Source organism: Protomyctophum parallelum, assembly GCF_964188405.1.
Source record: "Protomyctophum parallelum genome assembly, chromosome: 14".
NCBI lineage: Eukaryota > Metazoa > Chordata > Actinopteri > Myctophiformes > Myctophidae > Protomyctophum > Protomyctophum parallelum.
Window position 1 is genome coordinate 38,407,002 of NC_139709.1, and position 19,408 is coordinate 38,426,409.

The 19,408-nt window shown below is 42.3% G+C and overlaps 1 protein-coding gene across 1 annotated transcript; it reads right to left on the reverse strand.

Moving 5' to 3' along the window:
* Nucleotides 1–13,011: 13,011 nt before the first annotated feature.
* On the reverse strand, nucleotides 13,012–13,299 carry ctxn1 (cortexin 1; the record flags this gene model as incomplete). The annotated part of the gene is made up of 1 exon (XM_083781676.1): nucleotides 13,012–13,299. One exon carries the CDS (start codon nucleotides 13,297–13,299, stop codon nucleotides 13,012–13,014), a length of 288 nt encoding a protein of 95 aa, XP_083637802.1.
* Between the last annotated feature and the right edge of the window lie 6,109 nt (nucleotides 13,300–19,408).

The window sequence follows — 19,408 nt, forward strand, 5'->3', positions numbered from 1 at the left end:
CAATAATATATAGCAGAAAAGCTCAAATAATAAACAGACATGGCAACACAACACTGCCTATTGCAGAGACACAGGGGCGGGACTATTGAATGGAGATAAATAGCCCACAGCATTGCACTGTAAAATCCCCAGTGTGCTCATCTAATTATTAACCAACGTGTATAGTGTGTGTGTGTGTGTGTGTGTGTGTGTGTGTGTGTGTGTGTGTGTGTGTGTGTGTGTGTGTGTGTGTGTGTGTGTGTGTGTGTGTGTGTGTGTGTGTGTGTCTGTGTCTGTGTGTGTGTGTGTGTGTGTGTGTGTGTGTGTGTGTGTGTGTGTGTGTGTGTGTGTGTGTGTGTGTGTGTGTGTGTGTGTGCGCTTTTATCCAAAGCGCTTTACATAGATTTTGCATCACATTCACACACCAATGGCGGAGGAAACCATGCAAGGCACCAACCGGCTCATCAGGAGCAATTAGTTGTTCAGCGTCTTGCTCAAAACTTTGAGAAACTAAACTAACCCTGGGGGAGGCCAGGATCGAACTGGGAATCTCACGGTTCCCATCCGGCCGCTCTGCCAGCCACTATAGCCCTGAGCCAATGCACGTGCGTGTGTGTATGTCCTACAATAGGTCATTGCATGCATTCTAGCACTGGACCTAGCCTTGGTGACCATGCGTCTCATGCAAAGGTTAAAATGTCATAGACAAATATGCCAGGTCCATTGTTGACCTGGCATAGGTTCTATAGTTCCATGTACAGATCTTTACTGAGGCATGTGTTTAGCTTGCTTACTGTAAGTCGCTCTGGATACAAGTGTCTACTAAATGCCTATTGAAAATGATGGTTAAATAGACGTGTTGATCCACAACACTCTACATCGACAATGACACAATTCAAACACAATCCACCATGGGGCTTTCGAGGTAGTACTATAGACAAGCTTACTTGACAAGATAAACATTGTAAATGTGTACACATGTATTTCCTTTTGCATTGTTAACTTAAACCAGGGGTCTTCAATGTTAATTCTGTAAGGCCAAGGACCTCTTTGCTGAGAGAGAGATGAAGCAGGGACCCCATCACCCCGCTACTGTATATTGTATATTGCATTGCAGATTAAACTTCTTCATATATTTCATAGATAGCTCCATAGACTTATCATTTATGTTTGATTCATGTTTTTTCAGACATAATTTGACCTTTAGACTTTGTACTTAGGCTGGTCTTTGTTTCTCCTCTACACCAAATCTCTTTGCCAAAACTAGCCAATGTAGAAGCTCACAACATAAATTGCAAATGGCGCATTTATCCAAGGCGCTTTACATAGATCGTGCATTACATTCACTCATTCACACACAAATTCACACACTGAACAGTTCGGTAACAGTGTTAAATAGCTCTATATTCTGACAGAAATTCACACACTGATGGCGGAGGATGGTGTTTGTTCAATAACAGCTGTCTCCTCATTTCTCGTTTAATACACATAAAACATATAAGTTGAGGTTGAAACTTGCAGCCAATCAGAAGAGAAGCCCTATATTAGTTAAATTGTATAGTAACGTATTCCAGTTCAAAATATGTCTGCTCAGTTCTTTGTGTCATCACATTGTGTTTATCTAAGAGGTGGAGAGATGGGGAGACTCCTCTTACTGAACAAACAATGATTACTATCAAAACATAGAGCTATTTAATGCTTATTTTAAGAAAAGAAGATGACTTACCAATTACCATATACCTTTAAACAAACTCAGCCCTAAGCTATTCCTAAAGGCAACACAATTCCACTGATATGTCTAGCCAAAGCTTTAGAAACCGACACACTGGACATTTGTTTTTGGAAGGATGCTTGACAAATTCAAGTTCATGTCTCTGTTATTGTTTAAAACATGTCTTCTTTGTTACAATTATACAGCCTATATTGAAAGTGTTCATACAGTATATCTCCTAATTAAATTGGTGCATTCATATTGTGATTTTATCCAAAGCGCAGACAGCGCTTTACATATAGAGCATTGTGCATTACATTCACCCATTCATGTGTGTGTGTGTGTGTGTGTGTGTGTGTGTGTGTGTGTGTGTGTGTGTGTGTGTGCGTGCGTGCGTGCGTGCGTGCGTGCGTGCGTGCGTGCGTGCGTGCGTGCGTGCGTGCGTGCGTAAGATATTTAGTGTAGAGTGAGAAGAGATTCAGGCAGTAGTATAGGCCCTGCAGGACTCAAAAGGGCTAAGTGGTTAAGGTCTGTGTGGTAAGTAACCTCTGAGTTGTGTAATAAACCCTCACCATGAGTTGATGTGCATATAGCACTCTGTAGAGCTGAACTTAGGTACACATTAAACTGTTTGATCTGCCTCTCTGTGGCACACTGAAACTAAACTAACACACACACACAACAACACACACACACACACACACACACACACACACACACACACACACACACACACGTCTGTCTCTATACTTGCTTGCTCTCAAGTTTTAAGTGAACACTCAACATTCTCCATCTACACAAACACGAACTAATGTGCACGCACACACACAAACAGACAAACTGTGTGTGTGTGTGTGTGCAGCATGCGTGCGTGCGTGCGTGCGTGCGTGCATGTGCCGCTGTGTGTGTGTGTGTGTGTGTGTGTGTGTGTGTGTGTGTGATAACATCAGCATTGTCACTGCATCAGTGGGGTCGCGCTCTCCTCGTGCGGCTCACCTCGTCACGCACCTGTACGAAGCCATCAGATACAATCTGCTACATGTTCTCTACAGCACTGTTTCCAAACAGTGGGTCGGGACACATTTGTGGGTCGCGGACACATTTTCATGCATGTTTTTTTATTATTATTATTTCAAAATATTTTCAAAAAACATCTCCAAAAAAGTAAAAATAAATAATAATAATAAATGTTTTTTTCAGTGATTTCATGAAAAAAAATCAAAGAAAATTAATTATAAAACAATTGTTTAGAAGTAGTGCATGAAAACAGCCAATCTGCAAGTGTTGTGAGTTTGTAGATCTGCTATTTTAAGTGTTTAACTCAAGACCCAGAAGGGAAATCAGACCAAAGTTTCACAACACATGTTGGGAGCTTGTAGATCTGATATTTTCACTCTTCTCAAAAGTATTTATTATTTCCCTTATTTCATGGATTTTCATTAAGACCTGAGGCTGATCGTACAGCGCGCACACACACACACACACACACACACACACACACACACACACACACACACACACACACACACACACACACACACACACACACACACACACACACACACACACACACACACAGAAACTCTCTAATAGCACCAAAACAGACAGTTGATGTTTTTAATCCTGTATACAAATGGACTTTTAATCCAGTGGAATGGAGTCAGCCGCTTACATCACCGTATCATAACACTGATAGAATGCAAGTATTTCGGTCATGATGACTCAATCAATAGTGTGTGTGTGTGTGTGTGTGTGTGTGTGTGTGTGTGTGTGTGTGTGTGTGTGTGTGTGTGTGTGTGTGTGTGTGTGTGTGTGTGTGTGTGTGTGTGTGTGTGAATAGTCTTTGTGCTTCTATATGGTGTCTGAATTCTCTGAAATATCACACCCATGTGAAGTGAGTGGTGCAACTCCGTGTGGAGGTCCCCGGGGGAAGTTCCAGACCCACAGGAAAGCGCCCAGGGTGCTGGGCGAACCGCCCCGCGTCCGAAACGGTCTGTGTGGGAGTCCCCAGGGAATATGTGTGTGTGTGTGTGTGTGTGTGTGTGTGTGTGTGTGTGTGTGTGTGTGTGTGTGTGTGTGTGTGTGTGTGTGTGTGTGTGTGTGTGTGTGTGTGTGTGTTAGTTAAAACCAACCAAACGCAATTTTCAGGCTCGGACGGACCGAGGCAGCCAGGGACCCAGGCAGCAAGTCAGGGACCCTGGCAGCCAGGCAGGGACAGACATAGCTGTCTATAGGAGTGGTTGCACAACTCAAAAATGAAGCACAACCATTTCCCATTCAGTGCTTCACTAATGAGAGGGAGTTGACAGGGGGAGCACACTGCCATTATAATCATCTGCAGTCATGTCATTTGTAACTCTGAAAGTGTACAAAATGTACATTGTACATTTGTACACTCAGAGTGGAATCAACTCGATAGCTCTATATATGTGATACAGTGATAGTAATCTAGGATCTCCCCATCTTTCCAGCTCAACATGTTCAGGCCAGGATACCAATTACATTCATTCAGGAGAGAGAACTCAGTGAAGTGATGGAACAAAACAAAAAAAAGGGGCAGCAGTGCAGGTTCATGGGTAGAGTGGCCGGTAGAGCTAGGTTCCCAGTTCGATCCTATTCTCCCACAGAGTTAGTGTCAAAGTGTCCTTGAACAAGACCCTGAACCGATGAGCAGGCTGGTCTATGTAAAACGCTTTGGATAAAAGCACTATATGATCTTAGGATAAATCACTGAGGATACGTCCCAGGTGCATCCATGCGATATTTCTTCGTTCTAGTTATTCTATTTATAGTGACTCACAGACTACGTGACAACCAGAAATAGTCTGGTGAGTGGTGATCACCGGAGAGACAGGTGACAGCCTGAATGTAGACGGCACCCGGGAGCAGTATGGGTTAGCGGCACACCCCAGCCTGTCTTCCGTGAGGAGGAAGCCCAACAAACCCACGGTGAGGCCTTTAGGAGGGCCATTCAAACCACTCAAACCATTCAACCTGCAGCACCACCGTTGCCCAGGTGGAGCCTGCAGAACCATTGCGGCTCAAGAATCCACCACTCCTGAATGAAGTGTCCGGTGCTGGGAGTCTGGTGCAAGTGCAACACACAGGTCCTGGACCTGGTGAGAGCAGGAGCAGGAGTGGACTTGGTGAGACGTAGGAAGGGCCCGGACAGGAGTCAACCCACACAGCCTAGTCCTTCCCCACGCTAGATTGATCTACCTCCCAGTCCCGGAGTAGTTCCGGAGCAACGGATTGTGTGGCCCTGGTCTTTCCCTAATGGCACTGATGGAGGGTAGCTACCCGGCTGGGTCACCTGAGTAAGTGGTATGATGTTTCGAGACCCGAAACCCAGATGACATTTGACCTTGGGATACATCACTGAGGATATGTCTAGCATCCATGGAATGTTTTTTCGTTCCCCCCAAAAAAAAATAGAAAGCAAAACTCAGAAGGCAGAACTCATTGATAAATGAATAGAACACCACACATCCACTCCACTACTGATCTACTGATTAACACACCCCACCCTCCATGAGAGCAGCAGCATTTGTTTGCACCATTACCACACATCCACTCACTTAAACTACTGAGCAGCAATAACTTTGGTCTGACTGATGTATTTATATGTGTTTCAAGCCTTATGACCTGCTGTAAAACCTTTTGCCCTTCGGGGACACTAATAAACAACATTGAACCTTAAACTACTGATTAACACACCCACTTTAGGATTGCTGATTCACGTTTGATTTAATTTATGTTGCAAATAAATATTGTGTACACTTTTAAACGGCCGTGTCTAACTCCTTTTGTTATGGCCTAAGAGCCGGGTCATAACAATAGAAAATGGCTCCCCCTTTAATTTGCTCTGTTTGTCCTAATAGTATGACATACAGGGGTCGTCGGCATCACCATTCTGGCCTGTGGTGGACATTTTGGTCAAAATAAAGCTTTTGCCATGGACATTAAAAATGAGTGGACAATAATATCACCAGAAACACAAAGAGCTAGCCCTGATCTGACCATAGACTCTCAGAGTTAAGGGGGTCCTTGCAAATAAAACATTTGAGAAGCACTAGTAGGCTACTAGTTGGACTCCTAATGCGATATTGTCAATAACAGTGTGTCATAGGCCTACACAACAACCTGGAGACGACATTCAGTAATTGGGAATTTGCCACGGAGAAGACCAATCTTTGCCACAGAAACATTTGTCCGAGTACGGACATCTTGACCCCTTGATGACGGGTCGCTATTTTGACATTGCTCTACTTGAATTATATGTCTATATTTTATAGAAAAGCAGACTTGGTTGTGTTGAATTTGCTGTAATGGCTATGGGGGTGATGTGCAACCTGGCACTGCAGCCAGTTCTTAAAATATCCACAAGATGTCATCAGCGAACAAGAAAAGTGTGTGTGTGTGTGTGTGTGTGTGTGTGTGTGTGTGTGTGTGTGTGTGTGTGTGTGTGTGTGTGTGTGTGTGTGTGTGTGTGTGTGTGTGTGTGTGTGCGTGTGCGTGTGCGTGTGCGTGTGCGTGTGCGTGTGTGTGCAACCACCCTAAAAACTAATCATTGTGTATATTCCTGCACTATACCTGCATCGAGTGATCTTGGTACATAGACGTTGATCTATTGAAGATCCTGACCTTCAATGTACATAATCTTTGTTTTGATTGTATTGCTGTATTGTTGTATTGTTCGTTCTGCTTTGGCAATGTAAACGTATGTTTTCTCATGCCAATAAAGCCCTTTGAATTGAATTGAATTGTGTGTGTGTGTGTGTGTGTGTGTGTGTGTGTGTGTGTTTAAAATAAATGTTTAAACAAACAAATATAAGAAATTCCATGAATGAACAAATAAATAAAGAAGTAGTGAAAATAGCCGATCTACAAGCAAGCAACACGGTACTAAGTGGCACATATTGTGTGCTTGTAGAACTGCAGGCAAACATCTAATCCCTCTTTTGGGAACATGAACATTTTGGGAACCACTGATCTATACGATAAACTTTATAATTGCACCACATGTGTGGTCAATCTGGGATACTCTGCAGGGATAGCATGTTATCTACTATAGTATGTAGACAGATGACAGGTTATATGTATGGATATTCTATTTATAGACAGATTCTAAGTTATATATTTACTTATGATAGTCGTCTACTAGGCTATGACTATGTCTATGCATTCAATGTTTTACCTTGTGGTGTTCTTTACTGTAAATCGCTCTGGATTAAGAGTGTCTGCTAAATGCCTAAATTATAAAATGTGTACTTGTACATAACATGTAGTATGTGTTTACTGTGGCCTCTTGGATTTTTATTTATTTATTATGGATTGGCATGAGCTCAGGCAATTATTTTTGCTTCTCCTTACAGATAAATCATATTGTTTGAAGCTGACTCTTATGTGTACACAGCTACATGCCCAATTTGTCACAGTGTGTCAGGTGAGGACCCAGAAGCAAAACCAAACAGGCAAACCGATGCAGTCAATGATTATTTTTAACACAATGCAGTGTAGCAGCAGGGCATATACGCAGACATCAGGAATACACTGTCTGGCAAGATATTATGATAACACTGACCACAGCGAGGCTTAAGTAGACAGACTAACTAGACACAGGTGCAACATAACTACAATCAACACATGATTGGCTAAGACTGAACTTGACACAGGTGAACTGCAATTGCAATTACAGACTGGTGAGACAAGAGTCACAAGACAGGTAGCAACAGATAGAGCAGAAGGAAATTAACACTTTAGGATCATAACTACACAATAAAAGCACAGTATATGACACATTTCCCTATTCCTGAGGGACGGTTATTTTGTTATGATGATGATCATCGCCGCGGTCAGATGGAACAAAGCAAATACGCTCGCCGCTGTTGTGTTACTTTAGGGGCACAGCAAGTCAGCAACACCACCGTCCCTCGGCGAGCCAAGTTGGAACGATACACAGCGACAGACACGTACATAGATGGATAAATAATGACAACGCGTCTTTGCATCGTTCCATCTACACCATCATCCATCATTCCATCATCATAATCTTCATAAAAAATAAACTTAATTTGTGCGTAATCTGTATGCTCGCTACTCTTGCTACTCTCCCTCTGCCAACCTGTGGAAACGCTAAACTGAGCTCACGCTTCCTTCAATGCATGGTGAGTGAGCAGGCCCATTCATGTATAGGAACAAATTTCCAACCAGTTGGAGCCAGTTGATCAGGGGGAGGTAGATTACCGCATGTTTGTGTGAAAGTAGGGGAGAATTTGCAAACTCCACACAGAAAGGCCCTTTTGCCAACCCCACAGAGGGCATGGGCACTGATGACACAGAGGAGAGAACACACAGGCCCAGAGCATCCTCGGCGGGAATCGAACCCGGGATCTTAAGTGAGGCCACGAGACCGTGCCCCTACAACGCATCAATATTTGTTGACCTATTAAACAGCAGTACTATTGCACATGATGTGATGGAAAGCAAGCAAGGTGAAGACTCACCTCTTCAGACTCCACCTCAGCACTTAATTAGCACTTGACCAATATAGCAACCATGAATGCATACACTGGTCAGTTCTCATGTTGTTTTTTTTGTTACTTGGCATGTAAAAATGTAATATAATTTAACATTGACAGATGCTAAGTTCATTGTTTACCATCCTATAGTTTCAATGTACAGATCCTTTTTTTGAGCCGAACTGGGCCTTAACATGAATATGTGTCGTAACGCTGGTGCACGTTCATGACTCGCACGCACATGCATGCACGAACAAATCGCGGTGCTTGTTCATGCTTTTGGCCCGGCGCATTCATGAATGCAATTCTAGTGATGTTTTAGGCCCAAAATGGGCGAAGCAAACCACCTTTCCAACCCGGAAGAAGGAGGTGACAACCTGACCTGGCCTGGTGGAGACCCCAAGGGGCACTTTTTCAAGTTAAGAATAGTTTCATTGGAGGCAACCTCACACCTCTTGTGGCTGCTTTATTGTCTCCACCAGGCCGAAGGCATGGGGGGAGAGTATGTTTTGCACTCCGTCCGTCCGTGTGTCCGTCCGTCCGTGTGTGTGTCCGTGTGTGTGTCCATGAGCAGCTAATCTCGGCCACCGTTAACCCGGTCGATGCCAAATTTTGCACACACACTCCCTGGATGCCAACGATGAACCTCTGCCCCAAACCTTCCAGAACGGCCTGTTATAGCGCCACCAGGAGGCCGCTTTGTGCAAAACAAGTTTTTGCACAGTACACCTACAGATTTTGTCCAAACATCGCGCAAATTGGTACACAGTCTCTCTAGAGCCATTCAACGAAACCGGTCTTTCAGATTTCTCAGACTCCATCCTGATTGGTTAAGATTGGCTTCCAAAGTTCACAGGAGTGCTCAGTTTCAAACAAAATGCTGCAAATCATGAACACATCGCGTGATTTCCGTGAAATTGTGCACCCACATTCCCACTAGGCCGAGGACGAAATGCCACATGAACAATTTCAACTCAGCCTCAAGGTGGCGCTATAACTGGCCGAAAAGTGTTTTTACCTCTGACTGCACGGATCTGTGGATAACTTTGTATGCCAACTCCCTAAACTCAGATCATTATGCAGCATTGGCCACAGTGAGAGCACAGCCTGTCCTCTCTGGGCAGCCAGGCCTCTCTCGATGGCCAGGCTGTGCTCACTTGAGTGTACGTTGTTAAGTTTTTTCTCAATTTGTTATATCAGTTACCGACTGTGATCAAATATTCTGCCATGATGTAGAACGTAGACTATTGTCTATTAAGGGCCAGATAGCAATTAAGTTTACTTGGGTGTTTGTTGTTTCGCTCCAATACTTCTCGTAGGCTATTTTTGTTTCTAGTCTAAACAGGCGGTGATGAGGCTCTAAATCACTCGGCCCATGGATATGCTGTATATCAACAGACGTGATCTCCCTCCATGAGTCAATGCGTCCCTGGAGTTAACCGGCTGTGTCTCTTTACGAGCTTCCTATTGATTATTGCATTGATCCGCTTTGCTTTAAATCTCACTCATATCGATCTGAGGACCAAACCTCCATGAAGGAAAAGTTGTTGTGTGTGTGTGTGTGTGTGTGTGTGTGTGTGTGTGTGTTTGTGTGCGCGCGCGTGGTTCATGATAAGGTAATCAGCTTAGAGAAACAACAACTCACAGACAACAGGATTTATTTCATTATAAAACCACGTTTAATTTATCAGGGAACCCATTAGGAAAATATCTAATCTCAGGGAAGGTTCGTAGAAACAGAGTACATCTTAGACATGTGAAACAATGGCCTTACTTTCTTTTTTTATCTAGGCCTATATGACAATTACCTTCTCAACAAATGAAAGGAAAGTAACAATTAACAAGCAAATCTTCATTTTCAAAAGTGCTGTTGTGTAAGTTATTTTATAATAAAACGAGAAAGTTCATACAATAAAAAAAACATCTTGAGCAGGAGGAACAGTAAGATAGAAAAACACATTGCCCTACAGAGCCAAAGTAACTATACTCAAATAATTCAACGGATAAATGGGTTTAAATCGTTTTTCAATTGGTCAGCCAAATTGGTTGTCGGCATGTTAAGTGATATTACACTAATTGTATACATCTGTTCTTGAGGTAATTGTTTATCCCCCAAATTCACAAAGGCTAATTTGACCTTTGGGATACACAAGTAAGTCAGTCGGTGTGTTCAAAAACAAATTTACTGCACTTTGGCTTTGTAGGGCATGCAGTACGTGAGTACGATGTTATAATAAGTTCCTAAAGGCACTTTTGAGCAGCTGGTACACATGTACAGTCTAGCTGTGTATTATATGTAGGCAATACACTAAAAAAGCTTGTGTTAAAACTCACCTCTGTTGAGAATTAGCATCTCACAAACACATCCTGAGCAGCTGTCAAGGATATTAAAAGGGTATTACAGCTAATAGTAAACAGTGTATTTGGCTATTGTGAAATGAAATAGCAGAAACCTGAACACGTATTGTATTACATTACATACAGTATACAGCTGTACAGTATGTACAATATGCAAACCCATTGTATACTTAAGTTGCACGCAAAGTGTTGCACACTGAAAGTAGTTGCGGTGTAAGTTAACATACAGACAAAAGTAAATGTAACTCAGACGTAACATCTTAAAACCTATTTCAACCATATTGTAACGCCCTACTTGATCATAAGTAGCAGATCCACAACATTGATTTCTTTCCTGAAAAGTAACAGTTTTGGACAGAGATGATAAACTTACAGTAGTTGACTAGTCCCACAGGGGTGTATACTAGTCAAGCTCCAGTTTTTACTAAGGCTGTACGTTCACCGGCGATTAACAAAATAAATGCTTCCAAACGCCCAGAGTTGAAAATACTTCCCTCGGCAAACAGCACGCCTGAACGCACAGTGCACAATAAATGCTTGGTGCCTTGTCGCGCTGCTGAGGTTTCCAGCATAGCGCAAATACACGCCGATAAGATTGTCACAATGTCAGTGGTGGAAAAAGTAGGCCTACTCAAATACTGCAATATATAATATATATATATAAATAAAAGTCCGGAATTCAATTGTAGGAAAAGAAAATTAGATTTTTACTCGAGTTGTCACCCATAGTGACCAACAATGGGTTCCGACCCACTGTTTGGGAAACAGTGGTTTAGAGGTTTAAAAGGTCTCACTGGAAGTATGATGATGATGATGATAGTTATTTATGTGTAAGTCCTGCCATGTGCATCCCTGAAGTCATTTAAGGGTCCGTGTGATTGAATCAGGATATCCCTGTATCTGCAGCAGAGCTCTCTGCTGCTAGGTCAGAATCCGGTCCTGGGATTTGTCTCAGCATTACACACTATGAAAAACAATAATAATATGATGGCACAAACACAGATGCTCTGCTCTGCATCTCTATGCCTCACACTTGTTGTGTTTGTTGGTTGCTATAGAACAGTCTGTGTGTGCACCATAGACTGTAAAAAATATGGACAAAGCGTTCCCCGGGTCTAACATGAACGTAAAATGAAGCCTGCAATAATATGCTAATTCCTGATGTAAGTCGCCATCTTTGGTACCAGCTGGCCATTGGCTGGCTCCGTTTTGTATACCAGCTGGTCATTGGCTGCCCAGACAACGAGGCGGGACTTCCCCCCTTCTTCTCCGTTGGTTTTTATTTTGACTCGAGTGGGAGGGGAATCCCGATCATAGACTGTAACGGTAGCCACGCCCCTCAGAACATACGCGATGGTTTTTTTTCTTTATGGTCATTTTTTTAATTAATGGGACCATAATTTTCCAAAAAGAATATTATGACATTAGAAATGAGACTTTAAACTAGTGACTGGAAGAAGAAAGTATTCATGACCATGTTTATTAAGGTAATACAGTCTAGGTGAAGTTGGGCCAAAATACATGGGCCTCTATGGAGCTATGGGGCTTTTTGGGTCCGGTCCAGCGCCACAACAGGCCATTATATGAACTACCGATTTCAAATGAGGCTTCACGAAATATCTGGCTGACTGCCCCCCTGGTGTGCACGCACAGTACAAGAATGTTGCATAATATGCACAGTAACAATTATCAGATGTAATGTAGTGTAATGTTCCATGTGTTGATGTTCACAAATTGACACTGAGAATTTTACTGTGTATACAATCGGTTCACCTTCTCGTGATTTTTAAACGTTAAAACACACGTCAAATCGGGCCTGTCAGGAATTTCATGGAGGGGACCCCTGTTTGGACCACATAATGATATGACTTACGGCCACGGATTTCCCCCTTTTCTGCTCTGTTTCCTCGATGCCGTTTATAGACATCGATGTCCTTTGAAATGTAAGGCCTGGTCTCAACTATGCATTCCAAAACCGTCCGTCCTGTAAACCACTCAGTTCCTCCTTGTTGTACCAATTGTTCTCAGAGTGGGGTCCATCAACCTTCTGGGTTGATGAACAATTACAGGTCTGTAACTACTGCTACACTATAGCATAATGAGGCTGGCAGGGAACTGCGTCAGGCACCTGGAACTAGTGGCAAGCAAACTGACACTGTGGGGCAAAGTCAGGAAAGACAAGAAGCGCACCACCTACGTACTGTAGATGCACTGTGGCGCGACATCTTAGCCAACAACACTGTAGAGCTCAGGACCCTGATGCTAGATAGGAGCGTGTGGAGGGCAGTGATTCAGGAGTCCCATGTTGGTGTTTGCTATATCGCACTCACGCGATCATTCCTCAAGCAAAATGGACCCTTTTGGTTTGCATTTCGTACACTGCCAGATTGATGGGAGGTCCTTGAAATGTAAAAAAGTTTGAGAACCAAACCCCCTCGCTGGCTATACTATAGCGTAGTCAAACTGTCCCCTGTTGTCCAGGCCCTGCTCCTTGTGGTCAGTCCAAGACGAGGCAGGCATGCTGCTGTAGGGGTCCAACAGGACGCGGACGCAGCGCACCAGCAGGAAGAGGAGGAGCAGCAGCAGCAGTGCCACAAAGCACAGCGCCGTGCCCTGCTCGGCGTGCAGTGACATGGACTGCAGCACCGCGGGGCCCCCCCTGGGGACCCCTGGAGGAGGAGCGGGGGACGAGAAGTCGTAGTCCACCACCCAGTAGTTTGTGTCGCTCATCCTAAGACTGTTGTGAGTCTTGACTGCAGTTCTGGGAGTTGTTCAGTGATATACTGCTGGCTGGTGTTCAGGTATGCTATCTGTACGCTGTACTCTCACACAATGTCCAAATGCTTCTATACAATGGAAACGCAACTTTGTGTCTATAAATTGTCTATAAATCTAGCTTGAATTGGAGATTTTAAAGTTGTTTTCAACTGTTATTATTGTTATTATATGTATTTTTGGAAACTTTACGTAATGCTCAGAGATCGTGGAACAGTCGTCTAGAGACTACCTCTGTGTCAACCTTTTTTCTAGCCTTTTCTCTCCTCGGGAGGAGAAAACCCTGCAGAGGACACCGTTTTCATACAGATCTACAAGGTAACAGCATCAAGGTAACATCCTTCGGCGGTACTTCAGTAGCAGTTCAGTGACACCAGCAGTATTTTTGTGTCAAGGAAATAAATCTTAACTGATGGGTTTTCAGATTTTCCGTGGATCGATAGAATAAAGCACGAGCAGACTTGAGACGTTCCTTCATGGAAAGTGTTTTATGTCATATAGTTTTTCCAAGCACTATGACGAAGGGAAGAGATGAGAGGATTGATTGTCAGATTGTGCTGAGTCAGCAGAGCGTGTGCGGTGTGGACTGTGTCTCCTGTTCAGAGAAGCTCTTCTTCAATCCGTCAAGGGTTCACTCCTATAACCTTGTCCTAGTAGGAGACAGAAAGAGCATACGTTGCTTCATGAGTAAATTATTTGCACACAACCATACTGTCTGGGTGTCTATTTAAATGCAAAGAGTGTACACTCTCAGTCAGAGTGCAAACACTTTTTTACTGAGTTTCAGATCTGTAAGGGTCCATTTGATTCCATTTGTACACTTTAACCCTAACCCTTTGACTCTAACAGGCAAACATTTGACGAAAACAGGCAAACATTCAGCCAAAATAGACCATTTGGCAAAAATACTTTCAGCAAAGTACATAGTAGCATTCGACAAAAATATAGGCTTTAAAAAATAAATTAAAAAAAGCCTGATCTACAAGCTCACAATGTGTTCTCAAGCTTGTAAATCAGTTTGTGATATTTTTGAATACTTAAAAAAAACAACATAAATGTCTCTTCTGGGGGTCCCTGGCACAAGGCTTGTTGATCGTTTTCTGCTAGAATACGGATGCTGTTTAAGTCAGTGGTTCTCAAGTATTTTCATGAATAAATAAAAATAGAAATCTAAGAATTTCCATTAATCAGAAAACAAATCTTTAATAAATAGGCCTAGTGAAAATAGCCGATCTGCTATTTTTTACTAGCGGGGGTACATCATTCTCTTTTGGCATATCTTTTCAAAAGTGGGTAATAATGTGTAAATTTGGGGGTCCTTGACATAAAAAAGTTTGAGAACCACATAACCACTGCATGTTTTGAGTGGTTAAAAGCCAACCGTTGGATACAAGGCATTGCATTTCCATTGTGTCATGTGAACATGCCCTCCGTTTTAGAAAGTCCCTCGCCTTCACAAGGAAACAAACACGTGTATGGACAAGCGGTCTTCCCTGATACAGTACAGCAGCATAAATAAACAACATCAATAAATAAATCACTCGCTGATGTCCCCAATCCTTTGAGATGGGCATACTCTCTCTCTCTCTCTCTCTCTCCAGTGCTTCTTTAATGGGCTTCGGATCAGTGTTGCCATGTCCACTTATTATAAGCAACTTTGGGCATGTCTTTTTCCTGTAAAGTCACTTGTATTTTGGGTTGTGTTTATTTATTCTTAGCTCGTTTCCAAAGTTACTTGTTTTGGGATTGCTTCCTAATGATGTTTAAACCAGTGGCTCTAAAATATTTTCAAATTATGTATTTGTCTGCGGACCACCATCCGATAATGTTGTGCCAGGGACCGTCCTCCCCAACCCATACGATATTTGTGTTCTTATGCATCTTTCAAATTTATATATGTTGAATTTTCATATATTCGATTCGATATATCTGTGGTGTTGGCCCGATAAGCGGCTGGAAATGAGCACAGAGTCAAAAGAAGGTTACAGCATGGGAAATGGCATGATACACGCAGCAAACAAAATAGGGCATGTTGGTGTGCAGCTCCACCATGCCCTCTCACTGACCTAACACTGAGTGGGTGTGTGCTTCCTGGCAGCCTTTTATAGGCAGCTGAAACAATCAGTGCAGACTCTACCATATTACCGGTCAAACATGCAACACTTCTGAACCCCACATAACCCACATCACATGAGCCTATAAATCTATATCACTACACCGGTAAGTAAATATCAATTATGCCCACTATTGCAAGATAAACCGCACATATCCCATTATCATTAGCAGCTCCAATGCATAACTCAAACACCCCCTGGCCATTTCATTGTGGTCCAGTCCAGACCAATATGGTGCTCTGGTAGCCTGGGGACTCTTTTGCCCAAACACACTGGAACAGACAGAACAGAAGCAGTAAGTATTCAATTACCCATAACACATTCTTAACTGTATTGCACTTGCCCATCATGACCAAACATCCTGTTTCCCCAGGTGATACTGTCCACAGCTGAGTGGCCATCCTGCCGGATAGGAAACAACTCCCATGTTCATAATACTTTCAATAAACCCGTTCAACTCATGACTTTTCCTTTGTGTGCAAATACAACTGACTAAAATACATACAGTATGCTGTGCGAATATAAATACTTCAATCAAATACTGGTACAATATGTGTGCAAAATAAGCATAAATGTGCCAAATATAAGTAACGGGGGACCACTACAATATTTAAACTGAGCTTGACTGTCAATTATTTTTGGGGCTTGTTTTCATAGACCTGGTTGCTTGCTTCTCTCTCGCGCGCACACGCAAAATCTGGCAACAATCCGTTGGAAGAACAGAGCGAGAAGAAGCACTCTCTCCTCTGTCAGCGCTTTGTGCCCCAGTGTCTCAATCTCTCTCTCTCTCTCTCTCTCTCTCTCTGTGTCTGTGTGTGTGTTAATAGCTGCTCTACAAAGCCAGAGGACCCGGACCAGGTTTAATGAGGCCCCCGGCATCAATTATCAAATGGTCCCTGTGTGCTTATATTGGGTCAAATGAAAGGGTTAAATGCACACAGTAGTTTGAGAGACGTGGTGCATGAGCTAACTGTCACTGACTACACTGTAATGTAACCTGTACTGTACTGTAATACTCTGACTATACTGTGATACTGCATTTCATAAGACAATGAGTGTATACTATGAGTATAGCCTATAGGACCACAATGGAAACAAGCACAATTTTTGCATTATCCTTTTAGCATAACCTTTGACTGTCCTACCATGCAGTTTTTTCAAACTGCCAAAAATGAGCTTGTAGATCTACTACTGTGCTAAAAAACTACAAGGTTTTTACAATCAATTGTACATGTGCAGTGGTTGAATGTGGTTTCCCGACTCTTCCACCTATATTTACACCCTGGTGTCAGGTAGGACTTCTACAAGTTGACAAGTAGCACTGCTCGAAACCCATAAATCATAATAGTCCATTACAATTTACTGTACAAGTATGGAGGTCCATGCCACACAATATTTTCATGGAGGTCTGCGACCAAATGATACATATCAATTTGGGAGATCTTTGACATGAAAATATTTGAGAAGCACTTGGTGTACTGTATACATCCATCAATCCTGCGGGGGCTAAAGGTTCCTAAGCAGTACGTCAATGTGACTGTGTCTGTGACCAGCCTCTTCAATCAAACCACAGCTCGTTCTCTGCAACACATAGTCTCTCAACTACAACGTGTGCTTTCTACTGCTTACAAAACACTGGAGACGTCAAATGCATGGGTCACACAAGGGCAAAAAGAGCCCGACCTACAAGCTCGCAAAGCCAACGAAGCTTATCAGCTATTTTTTGGCAGAGATTTGGTGAAAAGTTACAACTCAGGTCCGTTTTACTAAGAACAGAGGGTTTAAGTGGTTAAAGGTGTTGTAATTAATACAATTGAAGCTGATAAACGGATACTCTTCCCCGATTGGATGGAATTGGGGAAGAGTATCCGAGACATGGCCAAAGCATTTCCGGGGGTCCCCAGCCAAAAACATTGAGACCCTCTGGTATAGATGATAAAATACATAGGCTACAATAGGAGCTGTTTGCCTTTTAGGTTTTGTAAAGAAAAACTGCACAGGGTAGATATGGCAAATTACTTGCATACAAAGATGACAATTAATGACTACTACTCAATAATCAAAAAAATATAATATATTATGGCCAAAACATACCATAACTCATAACTCAAAATCTGAATTTTAGTGGGGATAGCGGATCTACAATATCACAATGTCAGTTTGTAAATACTATTTCCACATTTTCATTTTTTTTAAATGCAGGAACATTTTTCAACTAAAAATAAAATGAAAATCAGCCCGAATAATTGCCTGAACAGAACTTACTTTGGCTGAACTATCCAGCTCCCTCGATCCTTCCCCAGCACTGAATGAATCCTTCCTTAACAGCAGTGACTGGAAGTTGTAAGTGGGCTTCAGCACTGTGGACAGCTCCCCTTTTATCTGCTGGGTTCTGCTCCATGTGACCACCCTGCCCCCTCCCCTCCTCTCCCCTCCCCTCCCCTCCCCTCCACTCACTGCTTCTATTTCTATCTATCTACACCGGAAAACCTTCAGTTGTCACTTAATGCTGAGAGCGTACAAGTGGTAGCCATGGACCCATAACGGGTCCATTTGCTACCATTTCTACACTCTCAGTGGGCAGACTTTTATAGGTGTTTGAGTTTTGTATAGAATACACAAGACCTCAAAACAGAATTGTTCCAATAGCTTAGTAGTAATATCCAGTTTCCTACTGTGCATTTCTTTTTTAATAAAGGGCCCAGAGGGCCATGTTTTCATTAAGAGGACTGTATGGATATAATGAAAAGATATAATGCAAGAGTCGGATCACTCAAAACAGCAGACATAGACAAACACAATACCATGAGAACAAACTGTTATACTAACTATATTATATTTGTCATCTGGACTATAGTTTCAGAGAAGTTCAGTTAGTTAATTCAAACCAAAATACAGATGTGCCTTTGCCAACTAGTCGACTTGTACAATAAGATATGTTGGTGTTTTACAAGCCTGTGTTTTTTAAAACACAAAAATAGTCCGGCAGTCGAGGTGGACGGGTGGGACATTTGGTATATAGTCTTTTTTATTGGCCTAAAATATTGTCTATACAATACATTCATGAATCCACTTGCTGACCGGCTGTCGGTATATGGCAATTTATTCTTTAGGGGTTTCTTGTGACCCTACCATTAACATCCTATGGCAGGCAAAAATGTCAAACATTCCTATTGCTTTAAGTAGCATGTAAAAAAAACATGTCAAACTAGGGGGTTTTGATTCTGAATCCATTCCAAGCATTAGTTTTGCACAAAATACACTCCTTGGGCTAAAAACTGCCATAGCCACTTGCCCAAAATGTGCTGACCTCATCACATTTGTCATGACGTCTATGGCTGTTTTTAGCCCAAGAAGTGTTTGTTGTGCAAAACTAATGCTTGGAATGGATTCAGAATCATGAAAAAACCCTAGTTTGACAAGTCACATGCTACTTAAAGCATAAGGAAAGTTGACAATTTTTGACAATTTTGCCTGCCAAAGGATGTTAATGGGGGGAAATAAATGACCAATACTCACAGCCGGATGGATTCATGAATGTATGTATATAGACAATATTTTAGGCCAATAAAAAAAGACTATATATATCAAATTTCCCACTTTAAACAAAAGAAGCCTGTCGGCTGCCGGACTATTACTAAAGAGGGATGAACAAACACTCTATAGCAATGATTACTATAAAATACTGTGTAGAGGTATTTTTCACTTAGCTTAACAAAATATATCACTCAAAGTGCAAGCTTTAACTCTGATAATGTGGGAAAAGTGTTTATTTTCTTTACACTATACAGAGTGTAAAGGAATAGTTTCTATTCCCATCAAAGCATATCATACAGGACTAAGCAAGCCTATGAATTCAGTTTCTCTGTTCTCTGTCTGTTCTAAAAAACAAAAACACCATGCTTTTGCTTCTTGCATAATTGTGAACTTACAGCAATGACACACGTATG